The following is a 22,043-nucleotide window of genomic DNA, read 5'->3' as shown; positions in this document are numbered from 1 at the left end:
AGGCCTTAGGGTCCTTTCAGACTGTGCAGGTTGCAACAGACTTAGTGAGTATACTCTGAGACATTAAAAAAAGAAGTCCAGCCTAAACATGGCTGGAAATAGTGATGCTATACAACAGGTTGGCTGCGGTTTATTGTTTCTCACTTGCACAATAATTTATTGTAAGTTAAAATTTAAAGTTAAAGATGTTCTCGTAAAGCCACTGTGGTTACATTATTGACATTCCCTGCGGCACTAGCATCCCTGGCAGAACACTGTCTGCCCAAGGCTGTATGCTCTGTGTGTGTAAAAGCTTCCTTCCATAAACCAAAACCACGCTGGAATCCACAAAGAATTTGAACTAGACTAAGGCAGGGACTTTGAATAGTTGTTAACCTTTTTATCTGATGTACTTTGAAAAGCGCTGCAGAAATGGTGTGCACAGGAAAGTACAGCACAAAAATGTGTTAAAACTGCAAATATATAATCATACTAAAATCCCTTAAAAACCATAACCTATGCCCGCATTGCAGCATTCAATTTCATCTGTACCTGCTGTTCACAAAGAAAAATCTGCAGACTTAAGTTTGCCTGTCTGACCATATTAAAAGTTTGCAAAGACTCACTAATTATGTTATTATACCAACCTCGCAAAACAGGGAAGTGTATCTGTCTTCAGCCCTGTAGAAATCATGGAGCTTTTTCTCAACAGAAAGGGAAGATCAGAAACTGCACATAAGATCACAAGACAATTCCCGTGATTCCTCCTCCCCTCCCTATTCAAGCACTGACTTACAGTACTAAAAACGAACCACTAGATGGCGCACACACACCAGGCTTTTTCTACACTATAAAGAAATGTGCATTGTACGGTATGTCAGAAAGATGCGAGACCGATGTGCTTCAGCAAGTTTTATACTTTTCTCACTTCCAATTCCAGTCGGATTCAAGCAAATGTCAAATGTTCAAAATTATCTTGAACTCAACTCAGTATTTAAAGTAAAAATATTCTTTGTATCCAGCATCATCTTCAGGGTACTTAAAGGAGAACTGAAGAGAGAGGTATATGGAGGCTGCCATGTTTATTTCTTTTTAAGTAATACCAGTTGCCTGGAAGCCCTGCTGATCCTCTGCCTCTAAGGCCTCGTTCAGACTATACGCGCTGCCGTCCGCATTTTGGCAGCGCGTATAGTGTGCGACACGCAAGAACGGTAGAAGGGCATAGACAGCCCTTCTACCGTTCCCATCATATGCGCTGCGTGGCAGCGCGATTGCGCTATCGCGTACTGCACGCATTTTTGGGAATCGCAGCGCAGATCCCATTCATTGTAATGAATGGGATCTGCAGCGCAGCGCATAGGAGCGCAGATGGCGTGCGATCGGACGCGTTGCGTTCCAATCGCACAGCCATCTGCGCTAAATGATGTGAACGAGGCCTTATACTATTAGCCATAGCCCCTGAACAAGCATGCAGCAGATCAGGCGTTTCAGACTTTAAAGTCAGATCTGACAAGACTAGCTGCATGCTTGTTTCTGGTGTTATTCAGATACTACTGCAGAGAAATAGACCAGCAGGGCTGCCAGGCAACTGGTATTGATTAAAAGGAAATAAATATGATAGCCTCCGTGTACCTTTTACTTCAGATCCCCTTTACATATGCATTTTCCCCATCAATCTAAAATATTTATAGGGGATGTCAAAGCTTTATGGATAACAAGATAAGTCATCATACCACAAACAAACTAAAACCAAATCTGATAATCATAAACCACTGTTATTTCACACATCAACTTTGTAGCAACAACCACAGATGGGTCAGATATTGCATTAGTCGCTTGTACAGTAGTTTGGCAACAGGCTTAAAGCGGAATATAACCCAGCATTTCAACTTTGCTCTAAAACATTATTTACAGCATATTATATGCAACCAGCATTTTTTTTTTTTACTAGACCAGCATTGGAAGGGTTAAACACAGAGGTTTAAAGTTCTGTGGAGAGATATGCAGAAGCTCAGATAGATACATTTTAACTAAATAGAATGTAACAAGTTATAAATGTTACACACTCTTTGGCTGTTCTCCAGCTCCTCAGTCAGAGAGAGAGGAGTCACATTCAACACTTAGATACATTTATGTAAACAAAATGTATCTATGTCAGCTTCCATGCGTCTGCAGAAATCTAAAGAAACTTTAAAGCTGTGTGTAACCCTTCCAATGCTGGTCTAGTGTATAAAAAAAAAAAAAAAAAAAAAAAATGCTGGAAGCATATAAGATACTGTAAATAATGTTTTAGAGCAAAGTTGAAATGCAGGGTTATATTCCGCTTTAAAGCGGAACTGTAAATTCATTTTAAACAAAAACAAAAAAAAAAAAAAAAAACAGTTTCACTTACCTGGGACTTCCCCAAGCCCCCAGCAGCCGCCCTGTCCCATGCCGGTCCTGCACGAACGAGCCTCTGTTCTCCCGCGCCAGCTACTTTCGTTACCGCCGTTGACAGCAACTGTGTGCCCAGGGCTACGCAAAGCTTTCTTCACGTTCCTGCCCGCTATAGCATCCTGCACTATTAGCACAGGAAGCTATTGTGGGCTGGATGTGGAGGTCAGAGTGATGGTGAGTCATGGGGGCAGGAATGGCCGTGCAGCACACGAGCAGGCATGGCACCCATAGTGCTGTGGCGCCAATGGCATGAGCCATGCCTGCACCCCCTTTAGATATGCCTCTGGGGCGTACTTCTTAGTACGCTGACGCCGAGTTGGGGCGCTGGGAGAGACAAATGACTGCTCTCCCTGCTGCCGCTGACCCCCTGCGGTGTTAAATACTATTCCCCCTCAGAGTTGTCGCAACTCAGAGGGAGGTGTAATTCAGGGTCTTACGCTACCCGCGCAGCATAACCTTGCTGCTATAGGACGGCTGGTTTCGGCACCCAGCGGTGAGCGGTGTAACCACCTGGTTCGACCGGGTAGGGGCCGCCTTGACCAAGAATCTCAATTCGTCAGCAGTTGATACACCATTGCGGATCAACTAGGCTGAGGGCATTTATCCATAGCCATAGCAATAGAAGCACGACCTGAACTGTTGCCAAAGGGATCGAGTCCCAATTCCTGCCAGGCGACATTTGTAATACCCAGCTTTAGTATAGGGGATTTATCAAAAAGTAATTCTTCATGACAGTATAGTCTACAGTCTTATGATGTGGAGTGCTCAAGGCTAAATGGAGTGGATGAGAGCCACTCCTACTGCAAATCCATATCCAGCAACTTCTTAATGTTAATGGTATCAACTTTATTGTGATAAAACAATGCCAACATTTCGAGACCACGTGGGAGGTCTCTTTTTCAAGACATAGGGTTCTTGACAATAATATGTAGTGGAAGCATGGACAGTGAATTCCCCTCATGATACCAGCCTCTCAAGCAGTATATCAAAATCAGAAAACTTTATTTCGCCAAGCATGACTGGGTCACGCCCAGAATTGTTTTTGGAACAATACATCTGGCTCAGAGAGAAGACATAGGTAGAGACATAGATAGATAGCAGCGAGCCGTAATGGCATCAGTTAGCGTGAGTTAACATTACATTTCATTGCATTCCACTACACATTGCATTGCTCTATACAATTGAATTTCACTCTACGTAGGATTGCATTTCCCTATACATCCTTAAAGCATCACAGTCCCTAGTGTGACCCCGTGATGGTTAGTCTGGTGGGTTGGTTAAACAATCTGCCGCGGCACAGACCGCCCCCAGCTCGTCGGGGCCTGCATTGATGGTAGTATGTGGAGGGAGCTGAGGAGGTTGACCGCCGAGGGGAAGAACGAGTTCCTGTGTCTCGTGGTCTTTGTGGAGATGGCCCGAAGCCTCCGGCCCAGTGGCAGCAGGGTGAAGTAGCGGTGGCCTGGGTGAGAAGGATCATTGGCAATCCTCCAAGCCCTGGATCTCAGTCTGTTGTTGTGTAGCAGGGCAAGAGAGGGGAGGGGGCACCCAACGATCCTCTCCGCTGACCTAATGCCCCTCTGAAGTTTGTCCTTGTCATTGGCCCCAGCATACCAGACCAAGATGGAGGAGCAGAGGATTGACTCAATGGTGGCAGTGTAGAAGCTGGTTAGGATTTTTTGAGTCGTGCCAAACTTTCCTCAGCTGGCGGAGGAAGAAGAGTCTCTGCTGGGCTTTCCGTTGGGTGGCAGTGATGTTGGGCTTCCAGCTGAGATCACTGGAAATTATAGTACCCAGAAGCCGGGCACAAGGCACCCTGGCTACCTCAGTGCTGTCAATATAAATAGGGGGCGGGGCAGACTTCCTGAAGTCAATGATTAGCTCAACAGTTTTTGCAGTATTGAGCACCAGCCTGTTCTCCTTGCTCCAGTTGCAAATACTCTCCACTTGTTGGCGGTACTCCTGGTCGTTGTCCTTGGTGACAAGGCCAATGATGGTGGTGTCGTCGGCAAACTTGATGACCTTTACGGAGTCTGCTTCCGATCTGCAGTTGTTTGTGTAGAGGGAGAACAGCAGTGGCGACAGGACGCAGCCTTGGGGAGCACCTGTGTTCGTGATTGCGGCTTGTGCAACCCCTTGCTTCTTAGGGACAGGTAGGATGGTAGACCTCTTAAAGCAAGTGGGGACTTTGCCTTCCTCCAGGGACTTGGTGAAGATGGCGAGAGGATGGGAGCAAGTTGCCGACAGAAGGTTTTCAGGCAGGCTGTGGACACTCCGTCGGAGCCGGTGGCTTTCCTGGCATTAAGTGTTGATAAGAGGCGCAGGACCTCGGCTTCGCTCACCACCGAGGGAGAGGGCAGGTTGTTGTTTGTCGGGCACAGAGGTGGAGTAGCCGGGTTCCCCTCTGGTACTCCCTGGTTCTCGAACCTGCAGTAGAATCTGCTGAGTTCTTCTGCTAGTGTCGGGCTGGGTGACGCCTGCTGGGGTTGTGGCTTGTAGTTAGTGGCGGCCTTCAGCCCCTTCCATACGTCACGTGAGTTGTTTAAGCACAGGTTGTGTTCCACTCTTTCAGCATACACATACATACACATACACACACACACACACACACACACACACACACACACACACACACACACACACACACACACACACACACACACACACACACACACACACACACACACACACACACAGTACAGCGCTGCGTAATATGTCGGCGCTATATAAATACTAAATAATAATAAATAATAATAAAATGTGCATAAATAATTTCCACCCCTATGTAAAGGCCCGTACACATACTCAACCAAACTGCCCGATTGTCTGATTGTCTGATTTTGGTCTGTTGGATGACAACCAGGCATGTGTATGTGTGGCAAACGACCAGGCGAGCGACTGATAACAGGCGGTTTGCCCGATCCATTCGGCAGATCAACTCACACGGCTGTTGGGCAAGATATCGTGCAGTTGGCCACGTGTGGACCACATTGTTTAAAAGACGTACTTGTTTTGAATGTAGTCATGTCATGCAGTCCATAGTTTCTCTTGCATGTGCAGTATGTAAATGAGTTAAATTTAGCTGGTTGGTGGGCGGAAAATACAAGTCATGTAAACAGTTTGTCATGGGGTCAGTCATGTCATGGTGCTAAACGAGCATATGAGCCTTAACCACTTCTGTACCAGCGCGGTTGAAATCTACGTCCTGCTTGTGGCTGCGTGGCTCTGACAGGATGTAGATTTCAACATTGCCGCTGCACAATCCCACTGTACGTCCCAACCCACTCACCGTGCCGTCAGTATAACGGCAGAGTTATTAGAGTCATGAGAATACTAGAGAAAGGCCGAGCTACTTACTGGTAGTAGTGTTTTGGCGAATCCTCCAGGACAGCTCACCTGAGATTATCATTGATCCCCTCCCCTATGGAAACACATGCAAATGTCAATTAATTAAACAAATTAGCTCCCACTACATAGCCAGTTACCTCCTGTGCTTCCCCAGTTCTAAAAAGAGTACTTAGCTCATCCCTTATTCTCATAGCATGTTATTATATTCATTTAAAACATATACAACTCTTAAGTGGAAATAGGGCTGGGAACTAAGGCAGCTGTCCTGGAGGATTCGCCGAAACACTACTACCAGTAAGTAGCTCGGCCTTTCTCTCCTCATCCTCCAGGACAGCTCACCTGAGACCAGCGAGAAACCGTTACCTTAGGGTGGGATAACTTCCTGGAGCACTTTGTGACCAAATGCCTGATCCTGGCTGGAGAGTAATTCGACTCAGTAATGCTTCACAAATAATGAGTGTCCTGACCATGTTGCCGCTTTACATATCTGGTCTAGTGAAGCTCCCGATCTCTCTGCCCAAGAGGTTGCCAAGGATCTAGTCGAGTGTGCTCTAATATCTGAGGGTGTATTACTGCCTACTGAGTTCTTTTAACGTAATCACCTCCCTAATCCATCTAGCTATTAAGTTCTTGGAAGCATGTAGGCCCTTCCAACTACCTGCAAGATAGCTGAAAAAGATGGCTTGACCTTCTCCAGTGTCGAGTGCTCTCTAGATGTGTGATAACTGCTTGTCTTACATCTAGTCTGGCCAATCTTTTCTCTCCCTCGTTCTTAGGGTTAGTGGAAAAGAATGGTAGAATGATTTCCTGAGACCTATGGAAAGCTGTATCTACCTTGGGTAATATGTGGGATCAGGTTTGAAGACTATTCAATCTGGATGGATGATCATATAGGGGTCCTCCATGGACAGTGCCTGTATATCCCCCACCCTTCTAGCCGTTGTAATGGCTATCAGGAAAGCTACCTTTAAGGTCAAAATTCTTAATCAGCATTTCCTCTGCTGGTTCAAAAAAAATAAATTAAAATTAAATAAAAAAAAATGTGACATCAGAACATCTAGGACTAGTGACAAATCCCACGGTGGAGCAACCCTGCTGGAAACCGGCTGGGATCTGGCCATAGAATTTCAATTTTTTTTTTTTTTTTTACCCATGCAGTTCAGTAGATAATTGTCTATTCAAAGAACTGATGATGCTGAACCCTGCATGCGCAGGGTGCGGACTGCTAAACCTAGAACTACGCCATCCTACAAAAAAAAAAAAAAAAAAAATTCCAAAATAAATTGAATATCATTTGAAACAATATTCTCCCTTTCTTTCCATAAGCAAAAAGTTTTCCCGACCTGGTTATAAATCTTTCTAGTATTCTCCCTTCTACATTTCAGCAAAGTAGCTATGGCTGTCTGAAAATCCTATATTACTTAAGGGTTGCCCCTCAGGATCTAGGCTGTAAGATTGAGAAAGCCTGGGTCTGGATGGACCAGGTCACCCTGCGTTAGTAGGTTGGCTTCCCATATTTGCATGAGCAATGCCTCGTGATCAGCCAATTAGGTCAAACCCGCAAAGCAAGCCCTGACAGGTTTAACTTGGTGTTTGATGCACACACTGTAGAAAATACTCTGTATATTGCCCAAGCTACAGTTGGGAGACAGGATGAACATCTTCCCAGGAGCCACATATCTTGTCTTACCGTGACAGATTTTACTCCCAGCAGTGTATGTGTACCTTCGATTTGAGAATCCATATTTTTTATCGGCAACAAGAGATCTGTCGAGTCACAACTAGTGACCTACCCAGAAAACTATTTCAGATATCTGCAGATTCAGAATGTTCCTTAAAGTGCTTCAGCGTTGTAAGACAAACTCAATATGGTCTTAGGAGCTTCCTTCCTTTTTGCTGCTTATCAAAAGATTGTCTAGAAAATAGCTAGAAAAATACAAAAAACAAAAATCTTTCGGTATTGATAGAAAAGGCGGCTATTGTTATCATGATCTTTCATACAGATCATAGGAACACTAGGTAACCCATAAGGGCTCCTTCACAGTGCGACGCTAAGGTTGCACGTTATAAAAAGTAATAACGCAGACTAAGGCCCATTCACACTGCCCACGTTTCCAGCTGCGTTTTGGAAACGCATGCAGGAGGCAGACACGCACGACAGACAGTGCATAGAGTGCACTGTCTGATGTTCACACTGCATGCGTTCCGGACCTGTGCGGTCTGGGAACGCATGCTGCACGCGGTCTTGGCAAAAAATGCGCGGCTGTCCCATTCACCTTTCAGTGCTGGGATCAGCCATGCAACGCATACAAACGAAGATGGCGTGCGTTCGCATGTGCTGCATTCCGTATGCGTGGTCATCCGCGTTTGTAATGTGAACGGCCCCAACGTATGTGTGACATTCACAGTGCTCATGTTGCGTTGTTTGTAACGTGCAGCAACATTTAGAAAGTGTTATATGCTGTGCGTTCTTTTGGTTACTAGCTCCACTGGACTATTTGCACATGCTCAGTAATGTTTCTTAATTTTTTTTTTATTTTTTTTTATTTATTTTTTTTCCCTTCTATTTATATAAATGTGATGCATGCGCCATTTTCGTTCTACCAGTATGCAACGAAAACGGCGCACCGCAAGACACAACGCAGTGCAATATAACGCATCAAACGCAAAGTCCTCGTGTGGAAGAGCCCTAAAGGAAATGCTTTAGACTGCAGCTAAAGCTGCTTAAACTCTTTTAATGCGCTTTTGTCCAGCCAGATTCAAGGCATCCAAGCTGCAACCATTAGGGCATGCTCATTAGGCAGTAGCAACCTTAGGGAGTCTTGCCCTAAGAACTACTTATACAATAGGTGCAGGCTCTCTGAACAGGAAGAGCTGAGGTGTAAACCATAGTTACCAACATCAGAGGCAAAGCCTTTATCACCATACTAGCTACAGCCCCTTTTCCGGAAAAGCAAACTTGCTATTTGAAATGCCTATGCATAAGCTTTGCATATAAGTATCTGAAAAAGCAGTATTGCAATCAATGTGCATAATCACTGCACCTAATCTTATCTGAGATGCACTCGTGTCAGAAAATCTATGCATATAATCATTGCATACGATTAGCATTGCAAACAGATTAATTATGTGTATAAAACTGAAAAGCAAACTAGCTGACAGACCTGCCATCCACAGGAATACAGGATTAATAAATCCTTGTACTGTGACCAGTACTTCAGTAGGAAACTCTGTAGTCAAAGTTGAAATACATTGAGTAATAATTTCCATTGAGGAACCACTTACCTGCTATAAAGGTTCCTGTATCCTGCAAGGGATACCTCATTTTAGAAAAGATTTAAAGACATTATCTTGTAAAGTACTTTATACTCATTTCCAATGAAGTTAATCATGTATTTATGGTCCATGCAACCCAATAAATCGAATCAAACTGCAGCGCACCAAAAAAAAAAAAAAACTGTGCAGCGCAGATGGGGCCCAAACCAGCAATCTCAAAATTGACTGTTCCAAATGCAGTGTTCTCCCCAGGGCCAATTAAGTGGGCGGGCCGCCCGGCTGGTTTCAGACCCCGCCCAGCTGTCAATCACCCACCCAGCTGCAAAAAAACCCAGGCAGGAGCGCTCCATTGCCTGCTAGCAATCAGCGTCCAGCTCTCGCACAATAGGGAGAGCTGACGCTGTACACTGCAGGAGCTGAGGAGCGCTCCTCTGCCTGTCACTTCACGCTGTCTGGTGGAGCAGGGATTGGCTGGGCGGGTTGTAAGGGGCGGCACTATGCATGTCATCTAGCTGGAAACTTCTGCTTCATCTCTGCCTCCCGCCCTCCAATGAAACAGGCTTTATTTTATGCTGGCAGCTCTCTGGCCAATGGAAAGAGAGGCAGCCAAGCAAGCACGCCCACACATCTTTCTCAGCAGCCTGCAGAAGTTACGAGAGGAGAGAGACCATGTGCGTTCCTTCTGCAATCAGGGACAGTCAGTCAGAAGCGAGTCCTTCATTCACCATCCCCGCAGACAGCAGATAACAATGCCGTTCAGATAAGGAGCTGCTGGTCTAATCAGCTAGTAGAGGTGATATAACTTCAGAGCTCAGACGTTTGCTAGGTTTGCTTTATTTTGTTTACGTTCAGTTCGGGGGAGGATAGAATTACAGGGCATGTAGAGTGACAGGGTGTTTCCGAGGCAGCCTCCTCTGCACTCAGCTCTTTTCTGCTCCGAGTCCCAAACTTAAAGTAAAAAAAAACAACAACAATCTTCTCTCCTGCCGTGTCTGTGTCTACCCCCCAGCTTGCATCCTGTCAGTAATGATCCCCCTCCCCCTTCAACAATCACTCTGCAGCAACAAAGTGGACCTGAACTCTTGCATAGAAGGAAAACAGTGAAATGTACCCTGCATGTATTTATAGAGTCTGGCCTGTATAATTACCCCTCTTGTCTAATCACAATTTGTAGTTTTATTTCTCCCCTGTGTCACCTGACTGCTATTGCAGATCTAATTTGAAAGCACAGAAGGTTAACAATGTCTGCTTCCTTGAAAGCAGGAAGTAGAAACAGTGCAGATTTATTGTAGAATTTGTATCGGCTGTAACAATGAAATGTCTTCCATTAAAATGTATTATGTTGTTGCTTATCTTTTAGAGAAGAGAGGAAGTTCTGAGTGCTGGTCTGCTTTACAGGAACCTGAGCACCATAATCTGAAATACTTTCTCCCTAATGCTAGGTACACCCGATGCAATTTTCTGACAGATTTACTGTCAGATGGACTATTTCCAACATGTCCAATCTGATTTCTGATCAAATTTCCGCTCGATTTCCCATAGAAGTAAACGGAAAATCGATTGAAAATCAGATTAAACATGTTGGAAATAGTCCATGCGACAGTAAATCTGTCAGAAAATTGCATCGTGTGTACCTAGCAGGTACATCGGCTCGTCTCCTCATCCTCCCCCTATGCTGTAAGCAGAGTTGTCCTGCACTTCCCCGTCGCACGCCACCCGGCTACTTTTTCACGCCACCCGGCTACTTTTTCATGCCACCCGGCTGAAAAAAAATCCTGGGGAGAACACTGCAAATGCATTACATGCAATCCTTTAGCAAAGCTATAGGGAGTGCCCATCCCCCAGCCTCCGTTTCCCCTCAAGGAGGAATCTGAAACCATTGGATGATGAAACACCTGAGGTCTCTCAGCCCGATTAGACTGGATTACTTCTAATGGAAGCTCTTTAACAAATTAAATACTTCCCAGAAAGTGGTCATTGAAATTTGGACAAACATTGAACTGGTTATTACCTTCATGCTTTACCCCTGACAAGTATAAGCATTACCTCAAGGTTTCAGATAGGGTACTGCAAAGCAAATCCCACCAGTCTAGACTCAGATCTATCAGGATAGAAGGCCTGTAGCTCTGGCTTGTACTGGCTTGTGCGGCTGGGCTCACACCCTGAGAGGAGGAAAGCTCCATGATGGCAGAGGGAGCAGCAGCTCCTGGAGCAGTGTCAGCCTGGGGCTGCTAGTAGCTGCTGCTGCCTCTCGATATGTCTATTGGAATAGACGCCGCACAGCCAGCGGAAGTTACAGAGTAGCGACTTCCACCGGGAGCTCCCATGGAACGCACGCCCCCATGAGTTTGCATCAGTGCAACCATTTCAAGGCGGATGAACTTCCGCAACCACCGCGGTGGAGTGGAGCTCCGCCAGGAGACCTGCTGCCTGACAGCTGAGACGGTCGCCTGGGATCCCCTCTGAGAGGGATGCTCCTGATCTTACTGTTTAAAAGGGAACCTCCTTTTAAACGCTACGCTGCATAACACATAGTGCAGCTTAGAAATCCTGTTCATCACAACCATAATACACATCTGAGTGAGAGACAGGAGATAAAGAGGTACCTGTAGCTGAGTGCTTGCTTACTCAGGGTCTGCAGCCTGTACCTTATCACTGTCCACAGTAGAGGAATCAGACTGCTTCATCTCCATCTGCTTCTGACAGCCTCTGGTGTCCCACATGTGCTCAACGGCTTAAAATGCCGTCCTCGTGTGCTCAGCGCCGCCCCTACGGTCAAAGGAACCCTTCCTGCTGGCACCACCAATAGACGCCCTGGACTGGCGGAGCTTCCGTCTGCCGACCCTAGGCAGCCATGCGGAGGAGCTGTCAGCCGCTTACATGTGTTCAGAGGACACCATATCAGGGGCAGCCATGAGGGAGGATAGAACACACTCACTCCAGAGCATGTTAGATCGACCGGGAGTGAATGAAAAACACCTGTCATATCACACTCTCTGTCCGCTCCGCATACCAAGCAGGAACTGCCCCCACATGAGGAAAATATATCCTATCTTTCCACTATAGGTGCAAACAAGCTCCCCTATAGTCAAAACAACAAACAAACTGCAGTGAGCCATGGGTGAGCTGGAAACAATGAAGAACTGGGGAAGCACAGGAGGTAACTGGCTATGTAGTGGGAGCTAATTTGTTTAATTAATTGACATTTGCATGTGTTTCCATAGGGGAGGGGATCAATGATAATCTCAGGTGAGCTGTCCTGGAGGATGAGGAGAGAAAGAAAATTATGTGAGGTGGGGCCACTAAACCACCAGGGAAAACTATATGCAGGAACGACTAGACCACCAGGAGAAACTATTGGCGGGGGCAGGAGAGCACCCAATCAAATAGCTGCTGCTGTGAATAGTGCAGATTTTTCCCCAGAGATACTAAACTATTACATTGTAATGTATTTAGAACAATGAACATTTACAAAGAGGTCAAGCATTTCTCTACGCTGCGAGTCTCCCAAGTTTTTTTTAAACAAGGACTGTTTACAATCCAGTTACTTTTACAAGATTGAGGTCTCTAACACGGAAGCAATTATACTGTGGACATTTCCACATGTAGGCAGCATATTTGGACTTCAATAAAACACATGATGCAATCGATTATCACACCAAAGACCAAGTAGAAAGTTGAAAAGACCACACTTACCTTCGGTAAGGTCTTTTCCAGTAGTCCAGGGGACAGCACCCCTCCTCTGAGACTTGTCTCCCCTCCCAATTCTGGACAGGAAGCTATTAAACAAACAAATTTGCATAATGGACAGCAGTACATGTATAAATACAAGCCACTTACAATGATCCTCAGTAATAACAAAGATGACCCGGACTCACCATACGATGCTTGCAAAATTTCTTCTTAATAGTTTCCCACATAGGGTGGGAAGTAGGGGTGCTGTCCCCTGGACTACTGGAAAAGACCTTACCGAAGGTAAGTGTGGTCTTTCCCAGAGCGTCCCTGGGACAGCACCCCTCCTCTGAGACGATAAACAAGATTCTCATTAGGGTGGGACTACTGCCTGTAGAACTTTTCTACCAAAGGCTAGATCACCACTTGATAATAAATTTAGTCTGTAATGTTTTACAAATGTGTTCTGGCTGGACCAGGTAGCCGCTCTACAAATCTGCTCGATGGAAGCTCCAGCCCTCTCTGCCCATGAGGTTGCGACACTTCTTGTAGAATGAGCTTTGACAGATGTTGGAAGGACCTTACCCTGTGATTGATATGCCATTAGAATAGCCTGTCTTATCCATCTAGCAATAGTTGGCTTTGATGCACGGAGCCCCCTATTCTTTCCAGCAAACAGGATGAACAAAGCATCTGTCTTCCTCCATGATTTAGACCTCTCCAAGTATTGAAGTAGACACCTTCTGACATCCAGACAATGAAGCTGTTTCTCTTTTTCATTAGACTGTTTCTCACAAAATGAAGGAAGAAATATCTCCTGAGTTCTGTGAAAAGTTGAGACTACTTTTGGAAGGAAGGCAATATCTGGCCTCAAAGTAACCTTGTTTTCTGAAATAATACAGTAGGGAGGCTTAATTGACAAAGCCTGTAACTCTCCTACCCTTCTTGCCGAAGTAATCGCAAGAAGAAATGCCATCTTCAAGGATAACAATTTTTCCGAAACTTGGTCAATTGGTTCAAAGGGAGGACCACACATAGCCTGTAAGACTATGTTTAAATCCCAAGACGGGGTTCTCGGAACCAACACTGGACGTAACCTCTTAATTGCCTGAAAAAAACGAAGAATGAACTCCTCCTGGGCTAACCTTCTTTGTAGGAAAACACTGATTGCCGCTGTCTGAACTTTTAATGTACTAATACTCAGTCCTTTTTCAAACCCTGCCTGCAGGAATTCTAAAACTGATGTTGATGAATGAACATTCATGGATCTCTCCAAACACCAGCTATTATAGACTCGCCAGGCCTTCTGATAAATTACTCTTGTCACTTTCTTTCGACTTTGAATCAAGGTTTCCGAAAGACCATCTGAAAACCCCTTAGACTTCAAAATGTTCCACTCAGGTTCCATGCAGAGAGACGCATCTGCTGAAGATTTGGATGAAAAACTGGCCCCTGCTGCAATAGATCCGGACGTTGAGGTAAAAGCAACGGAGGACTGATCGATAACCTCTGTAATAGACTGAACCACGGTCTTTTCGGCCAAAATGGAACTATCAGAATTAATCGAGCCTTGTCTCGACAAATCTTGCTGAGAACCTTCGGGATCTGGGATAGAGGGGGAAAAGCATACATTAGTCTGATGCTCCAATCTATCGAAAAGGCATCTATCGCCCATGGCCTGTCCTGGGGCCATAGGGAACAAAAGAGTTGACACCTTGCGTTGCTCCTCCTTGCAAATAGATCCACTTCTGGATGTGTCCATGTCATGCAGATCTCCTGGAAAACCTCCGAATTCAGGGTCCACTCGTCCTGCTTTAGAGCCGATCTGCTTAGATAATCCGCAAGATAATTGTTTACACCCCTCAGATGCACTGCTCTGATGGATTTTAGATTTTTCTCCGCCCACAATAGGATTTTTGAGGTCTGAGACCATAAAAGATGACTTTTCGTTCCTCCTTGCCTGTTGATGTATGCCACTACACTGGCGTTGTCTGAACGTACTAGAACATGACAGTGGCTGATGTAATTGCAAAAGTGAAGTAGGCCCATCCATACTGCCTGTAACTCTCTGCTGTTTGACGATCTTCCTTTCATCAAAGTGGACCACTGACCCTGTGCTGGTAGTGAGTCTATATGAGCCCCCCATCCCCAGGAGCTGGCGTCTGTTGTCATGATCTTTTCGACTGGAGAAAACCACGGTCGACCTTCGGACAGACGAACTGGATTCTGCCACCAGCTGAGAGCTGCCTTTACTCTGAAAGGAATTAGCAATCTTCTTTCTAAGGACGTCACCTTTCTGTTCCAATTCTTTAGGATCCAATTTTGCAGTATTCTTGAATGGAGTTGTCCCCACTGGACTGCAGGGAAGGAGGAGGTTAGAAGACCTAGAACTGACATAGCCCTTCTTAGCGTAATGGCACCTGTGGTCTCTTCCTGAATGCTGATGGCAAACCTTAGGAACTGCTGAGACCGTAGCTCTATCGGGATGTGTAGATAGGCGTCCTTGAGATCCAATGATGCCAGGAAGCAATCCTTCTGTAACAGACTTATAACAGAGGTGATATTGTCCATCCTGAATCTTCGATATTTTACGGCCTTGTTCAACCCTTTCAGATTGAGGATGAAGCGGAACTCCCCCTGAGGCTTTTTTACAAGAAAGACCGGTGAATAATATCCCTGACCCCTCTGGCATGATGGGACTTCTCTGATAACTCTTTTTTGTAGTAACATAGTCACTTCGTTTTGTAATGCCCTTGTTTGAATCTCTGTCTTTGGTCTTTGATTTACCCAGAACCTTCGAGGGGGGGATACTGAAATTCTATGGCATACCCTTCTAACACAATTTTCTGTAACCAGAGATTTTGAGGAAGAAGGAGCCACTGCTCGTAAAAATGGGCCAGTCTTCCCCCCACCGGGATCCTGACGTCATTGTTTATTTTGCTGGGAGGTATGGGCAAAATTTGATTTGGCTTTCTGAGGCCTACTTGGACCCCATCTCTTTCTCGATGAAGTCTTGGGGTCTTGTTCAGGTTTAGAGGAACGAAAGGAGCGTTTGGGTGGAAAGGTCCTCCTTTTAACAGGAAAATTCTTTTTAGCATCAGCAGTTCTTTCCAAAGTCTGCTCTAACTTAGAGCCAAAAAGAAATTCCCCCTCACAAGGTAGACTACATAATTTAGAGCGGGAAGAGTTATCTCCCTGCCACGTCTTTACCCATATACCACGTCTAGCAGAATTTACTAAGGCAGTGGTCCTGGCTGTCAACTTCACCGTATCATCTGCTGCATCAGTGAGATAATTGGTGGAATTGAATAGTTTTGGAAAGTCCTTTAATATCTCCTCCCTAGGAACACCAGAAGCAATCTTGTCCTGTGTTTCCATCAACCAGTATTTCAGGGACCTACCCACTGCTGTTGAAGCTACTGCAGGTTTAAAAGTTAGTGATGAGGACTCCCATGCTCTTCTGAGGAGATTATCCGCTTTTTTGTCAATTGGATCCTTTAAGTTTCCAAAATTTTCGAACTGCAAATCTGTTTTCTTTGACACCCTGGAAAAAGATGGGTCAAGCTTGGGAGATGTACCCCAGAATTTCTGGTCCTCCGCACAAAACGGGTATCTACGATTTAATGACCGAGGCCAAAAGGCTCTCTTTTCAGGTTCATCCCACTCCTTCTTAATCATATTTTTTAGAGAAGAATGAACTGGGATAAAACTGGACTGGGGATCTGACAAACCTTCGTACATCTGATCCAAGGGTGTCAAAGTCCTCTGTTCAACTGTAATACCCATAGCCGTATGCATATCAGATAACAGATTCTTCATTAGGTCCGGAGAAAAAGCAAATTTCTGCCCTTTGTCTGGTCTATCAGATGTATCCTCAGCGGAAATCTCTTCAAAGGAAGATATTTCACCCTCCTCCCCAGAATTTTCTGACTCCTCTGAATCCTCTCCCCTCTTTCTCTTAGGAATAGATAGGGAAGGTATAGGGACAGTGACATCAGGAATAGCCGAAGTGCCCTCCATAGGGGAAGTGCCCTCCAAAGGTGGGATGTCTTCCATAGGATCTGCTACCGCTGATGAGGATGATGCTATAGCAGAATCCTTAATTTCTTTTATGGCTGAAGACATCTCCGAGCGCATCCATCCCATTAAGTCTTTGAAAACTACTGGGGATTCATCCTTGACAATTTTATCTGTACAATACTGACATAATTTCTTAGATGAAGGAGCAGATGAGGATATGCGATTATTGCAGATAGCACATCGCCTTTCTTTGGAGGATGATGAGTGTTTACTCAGAGTGGACTGAGATGATTTATCCTTTTCCTTATCTTTGTCAGCTTTTGGAAGTTTAGGCTGAAATATATAGATAAGAAAAAAACTATCAGTCCCCTCAGTGTAACTTAAACAGCATATTCCGCAGAAAAAACACAAACAATGTCTCACCAGAGAGGGTTCAGAGCCAGTCCCTGCAGATTGCAGTGAGGAAAGGCCTGCGGCGTCCTCCATGATCCACCAAACAGCATTGAGTCATGGACAAACAACAGATCTTTTTTTAAATCTTACCCTCCTCCTCCTTAATTGCCAGCAGCTGCCTCTGTGTCCAGCAGCCAATCGCCGTAATGATCACCGCTGCGGGCCTGCAATCAGGCCTGATCATGTGACCAGTCATGTGGGACGCCTGCACATGACGTCATCGCGCTTCCGCCGGAACTTCCGGTTAGCGCTCTGCCGTCCATAAAACTTCCGCACTCCAAGGAGAAGCCTCCACCACGCTGGGCGCATAGCACACTGAGTCCCCTGCTCAGCCCGTCATTGCCTGCCCCACACGCTGCACCTGCCACCTGACATGGGAGCACAGAGACCCCTCCATCCGCTCCTGTCCGGGACAGGAAAAACAACTGAGGATCATTGTAAGTGGCTTGTATTTATACATGTACTGCTGTCCATTATGCAAATTTGTTTGTTTAATAGCTTCCTGTCCAGAATTGGGAGGGGAGACAAGTCTCAGAGGAGGGGTGCTGTCCCAGGGACGCTCTGGGAAAAAATAATAATAATCAATACGCTACGGCTAGTCTAGTCAACAAGCTTTTGGAGGGGCATAGAGGCAGAACCAAGAAGGTCAGGAGGAAACCGAGTTACCTGTAATGTTACAGGGGGGCTGAAAAAGCCCCAGGTAAGTAAAGTAGAACTTTATTCCCCATTTCATGTACACTTTAATGACACAGCTTCTATAGCAACACAGTGGTAATAGTTAAGGCACCAGCCTAAAAGCTATGTACTTCTGACTGCATCTATAGTCACACATACAGTCTTGTCCTCATTGAGGGCACACACCTCACTACATCACAGAATAACTACCATTCCTGGAAAACTTACGAGGCATGAACACATTTCTAGTCAAGACAGAAGAGCTAGACTGTGCAAACTTTATAGTGGTATAAACATTATTCCTCTTGCTGTATGTTCATTGTGCTACTGTACTTCTACTTTGTGTACAGGATTCATCACTGGTGTATTATCCCATTGAACACCCTTAAAAATAACACACAGCCAACAATCTGCACACAAATTTACTCCATTACTGTTGCCTACACACATTCCTCGCATCATGGCAGATTCAAGGCTAAATAGTTTTCAGGGAGAGAATAGAAGAAAACCCAAAACACACTATCCCAAGCAGCAAAGTGTTTTCCAAGGTGACCCCCATATATAGCTTCCACTGATAGACTTGTGGTTCTCCCCTTTATATAGTTTTCCTGGTAGTCTAGTGCAGTGTTTCTCAACATTTTACTGGTATGTACCCCTTTTAAAACCCTGTACTCACCAAGTACCCCCTAGCATAGTAAACATTATCACAAGTACCCCTTGACAAATATATATTTGATCGTAGTACATGAAAATTGGTTCTAAACACTTTCCAAGCATGTACTATTGCTTTTAATTAGCAAAAATATTAATTTGGTATTGTTTAAATAAGATTTATCATTTTCTTAAACTCAAAATGTATTATTATTGGTAAAGTTTGTCAAGCCGAGTACCCCCTGGAACCATCAGAAGTACCCCCTGGGGTACGCGTACCACATGTTGAGAACCTAGGGTCTAGTGGACACATCTCCCTTTCCCTATGGTTCCCTTCCTCCTTATACAGGTTACGCTAGTGGTCTAGCAGTTTACGAGACACCTTTTATCGCTTGCTCTAGTAATCTTGTGGCTTCCCCCTCATAGCCATTTCTAGTGGTCCCTCCCTGCCCTTATGTAGCTTTTTCTAGTGCTCTATCCCACATACAGTTTTGCCTGGCTGTCTACTGGTCATCACCATCAATATACTGTATTGATTTCCCTGGTAGTCTAGTGGTTCCCACTCATATAGCTTTCCATAGTGGTCATCTTCTTATATAGCTTGCCCTGGTTGGTTAGTGCTGTGCTTTCCAATCCTGTCCTCCAAGCCCACCATCAGTACATGATTTGCAGGAAAACATATAAACAGGTGGGGTAATTAGTGCCTCAACAGTGGAAAAGTGGAATAAAAGTGGGCAAATTAAAGGACACCTGAAGTGAGAAGAATATAGATGCTGCCACATTTATTTCCTTTTAAACAATACCACTTGCCTGGCAGCCCTGCTGTTCTATTTGGCTGTAGTAGTGTCTGAATAACACCAGAAACAAGCATGTGGCTAATCTTGTCAGATTTAACAATGTCAAAAACCCCTGATCTGCTGCATGCTTGTTCAGGGTCTAGGGCTAAAAGTATTAGAGGCGGAGGATCAGCAGGATGCCAGGAAACTGGTGTTGCTTAACCACCCTGGCGTTCTATTAAGATCGCCAGGGCGGCTGCGGGAGGGTTTTTTTTAAATTAAAAAAAAACTATTTCATGCAGCCAACTGAAAGTTGGCTGCATGAAAGCCCACTAGAGGGCGCTCCGGAGGCGTTCTTCCAATCGCCTCCGGCGCCCAGAATAAACAAGGAAGGCCGCAATGAGCGGCCTTCCTTGTTTTGCTTAGATCGTCGCCATAGCGACGAGCGGAGTGACGTCATGGACGTCAGCCGACGTCCTGACGTCAGCCGCCTCCGATCCAGCCCTTAGCGCTGGCCGGAACTTTTTGTTCCGGCTACGCTGGGCTCAGGCGGCTGGGGGGACCCTCTTTCGCCGCTGCTCGCGGCGAATCGCCGCAGAGCGGCGGCGATCGGGCAGCACACGCGGCTGGCAAAGTGCCGGCTGCGTGTGCTGCTCTTTATTTGAACAAAATCGGCCCAGCAGGGCCTGAGCGGCAGCCATCGGCGGTGATGGACGAGCTGAGCTCGTCCATACCGCTAAGATGGTTAAAGAGACTCTGAAGCGAATACATTTTACCTTGTAATTCACTTCAGGAGTCTCAGCAGGAGTAAACCGCCACATCCCCACCGCAAAACAAGGGTTTTAGACCCCCAAATCCCCAGGGGGCAATCCGGGCAGCGCTTCCTCAAAGAGGCAGAGCTTTCAGCTGCAGCTCTGCCTCTACTGATGTCAATCGCGGCGGATCACCGACTCCCCCCGCCCCCTCACTCTTCCTTCATAGAGAGGGGCAGGGAGACGCGGAGATCCGCACAGCGAAATGTAGTTGCTTCAGTTTCTCTTTAAAAGGAAATAAATATGGCAGCCTCCATATCCCTCTTGCTACAGTTGTCCTTTGTCTTACATGGGGCTTTCCCCTCTGCGGTCCTTCTTTCCCCTCACCTTTATTCTCCACCCCTCCATTCAGCTGCAGTCCCTCTGAAAGCTGGCTGACTCAAGCAACTGCGGGCTACTGTGCATGCGCAGCCCCTGTACAGAAGTGCGATCAAGAAGGCTTGTGGCTACGGCCATGCATGTGCAGTAGCCAACAACTAGTGAAGTTGGCAAGATTTCAGAGATGCGCTGCAGCTGAACAGAGGAGCGCAGTCGCAATTTTTACATACTGTAAAAACAGAACAGTGCAATCAGGAGAAGCCAGGGACCCTGCATACAGCTGTCAGAAGGGTGCTACAGCTGCTGAACAGAGGAGCATGAAATACACTGGTAAAGGCACAGAGGGGCAGGGGCCTGGGGAAAGCCCCAGGAATTCAAATTGCACACTTTTATTACACTTTAGATTCCTTTTAACTACCTGTGTAGATTTCCAAAAATCATGCACTTTTGGTGGTACTTTAGAATAGGGGTGGGATACATGGTCTAGTTCCCCCAAACCCTCAGGCAGGGTTCACACTTGGTGAAATTGCAGGTGTAAATTTCATGCAAATACGCAACTAATGTTTTGCTGTGGTGCTCCTGTGTTTTGTATTCTGTACAGCATTGAAAAAAAAAAATAAAAAAAAAATACACACATACATGCATTAAAGCACGCCCAGAAGACCGCTTGTGGGTAATCATCTCCGTCATATGTCTGGTGGTTTCACACACCACACCCCACCCCACCAAAATAAAAAACAAAAACTTTCCCTAGCAGTGGTCGCCGCCCTTGTGTGGCTTTCCCTGGTGGTTTCTTCCCACCGTCATGCAGGAAGAAGTTGCTGTTGAGTATCTCACCTAATGACAGCGACGATCCCCGGGCTCTCCCGACCCGCAGTGCAAAGTAAAAAGTCTCTTCGCCTGCCAAAAGTCATGTGATCTGCGGTCAGATGAGCGACGATCACGTGACTAGGTGACGTCACTAAGGTCCTTCAGCCCACTATGATGTAGCAGCATGTACCCAACCAAGAGGCAGCCAGTGCTTACAGGTCAGGATGCTGCCCGTTGATTGCATACATGTGATTGCTTCTCCCCGAGCTCCTGTGGCAGCCATACTGCGGTCATCTGTATATGCTCATGTTTTGTTATTACAGAGATTATCCTAATATATTCTTAGCTTGCAGTGGTGACACTTGGTTCATTCCATTTTGTGTGGAACCAAATTTCCGTCCCACTTTATCTTTATGTCCATAGCAGATCTAATGGATAGATTTGTCATTATTATTATTATGTTTTATATTCTGCTGAAATCTTCTCTAAAACGTTTCATTCTTTTGGAGGGTCAGTCCCTCTTTGGGAGCTCTGTCCCTCTTTCCTCCTCATTTGTCCCTCTTTCATGAATTTGTCCCTCTTTCTATGTAAATATATATACTTCTCTACTGAACAATGTGTTTGACTCTAAACTTTATTCCCACCCTTTACATTGATATATTACTAATTTTAAAATGTTAATTTGAAGGAAAATGAACCAATATAGAAAGGACCAGTGTGGTTTGAATTATAAAACAACATATTTTTGCTATGAAATTTTTATGGTATTCATGACTAGGGGTTTGTCGGGGGCGTTTTCAGGGGTGTAGCAGGGGCGAAG

At 45.5% G+C, this 22,043-nt stretch overlaps 2 protein-coding genes across 4 annotated transcripts in view; one reads left to right on the top strand and one right to left on the bottom strand.

Annotated features, from left to right (window-relative positions):
- The window catches only part of HPS4 (HPS4 biogenesis of lysosomal organelles complex 3 subunit 2), a 97,199-nt gene extending 75,866 nt beyond the window's left edge, over positions 1-21,333 (bottom strand). Inside the window, exon 1 of the mRNA XM_068246323.1 lies at positions 21,251-21,333. The gene's annotated coding sequence lies outside the window, so the exon portion shown is untranslated. The remainder of the gene's footprint in view (positions 1-21,250) is intronic.
- A 30-nt stretch (positions 21,334-21,363) lies between these two features.
- SRRD (SRR1 domain containing) overlaps positions 21,364-22,043 on the top strand; it is a 34,010-nt gene continuing 33,330 nt past the window's right edge. The window contains exon 1 of one of the 3 annotated variants that reach the window (XM_068238859.1): positions 21,364-21,441. Coding sequence is in view for 1 of the 3 variants with exons in the window: in XM_068238877.1 (XP_068094978.1) it covers positions 21,408-21,441 (34 nt within the window). In the remaining 2 variants the exon portion in view is untranslated. The remainder of the gene's footprint in view (positions 21,442-22,043) is intronic. The other 2 variants (XM_068238877.1, XM_068238868.1) reach the window with 2 other exon arrangements.

Source organism: Hyperolius riggenbachi, chromosome 1 (assembly GCF_040937935.1).
Source record: "Hyperolius riggenbachi isolate aHypRig1 chromosome 1, aHypRig1.pri, whole genome shotgun sequence".
Classification (NCBI taxonomy): Eukaryota; Metazoa; Chordata; class Amphibia; order Anura; family Hyperoliidae; genus Hyperolius; species Hyperolius riggenbachi.
The sequence above is the reverse complement of the archived record's forward strand: the minus strand, read 5'-3'. Positions and strand labels throughout refer to the sequence as shown.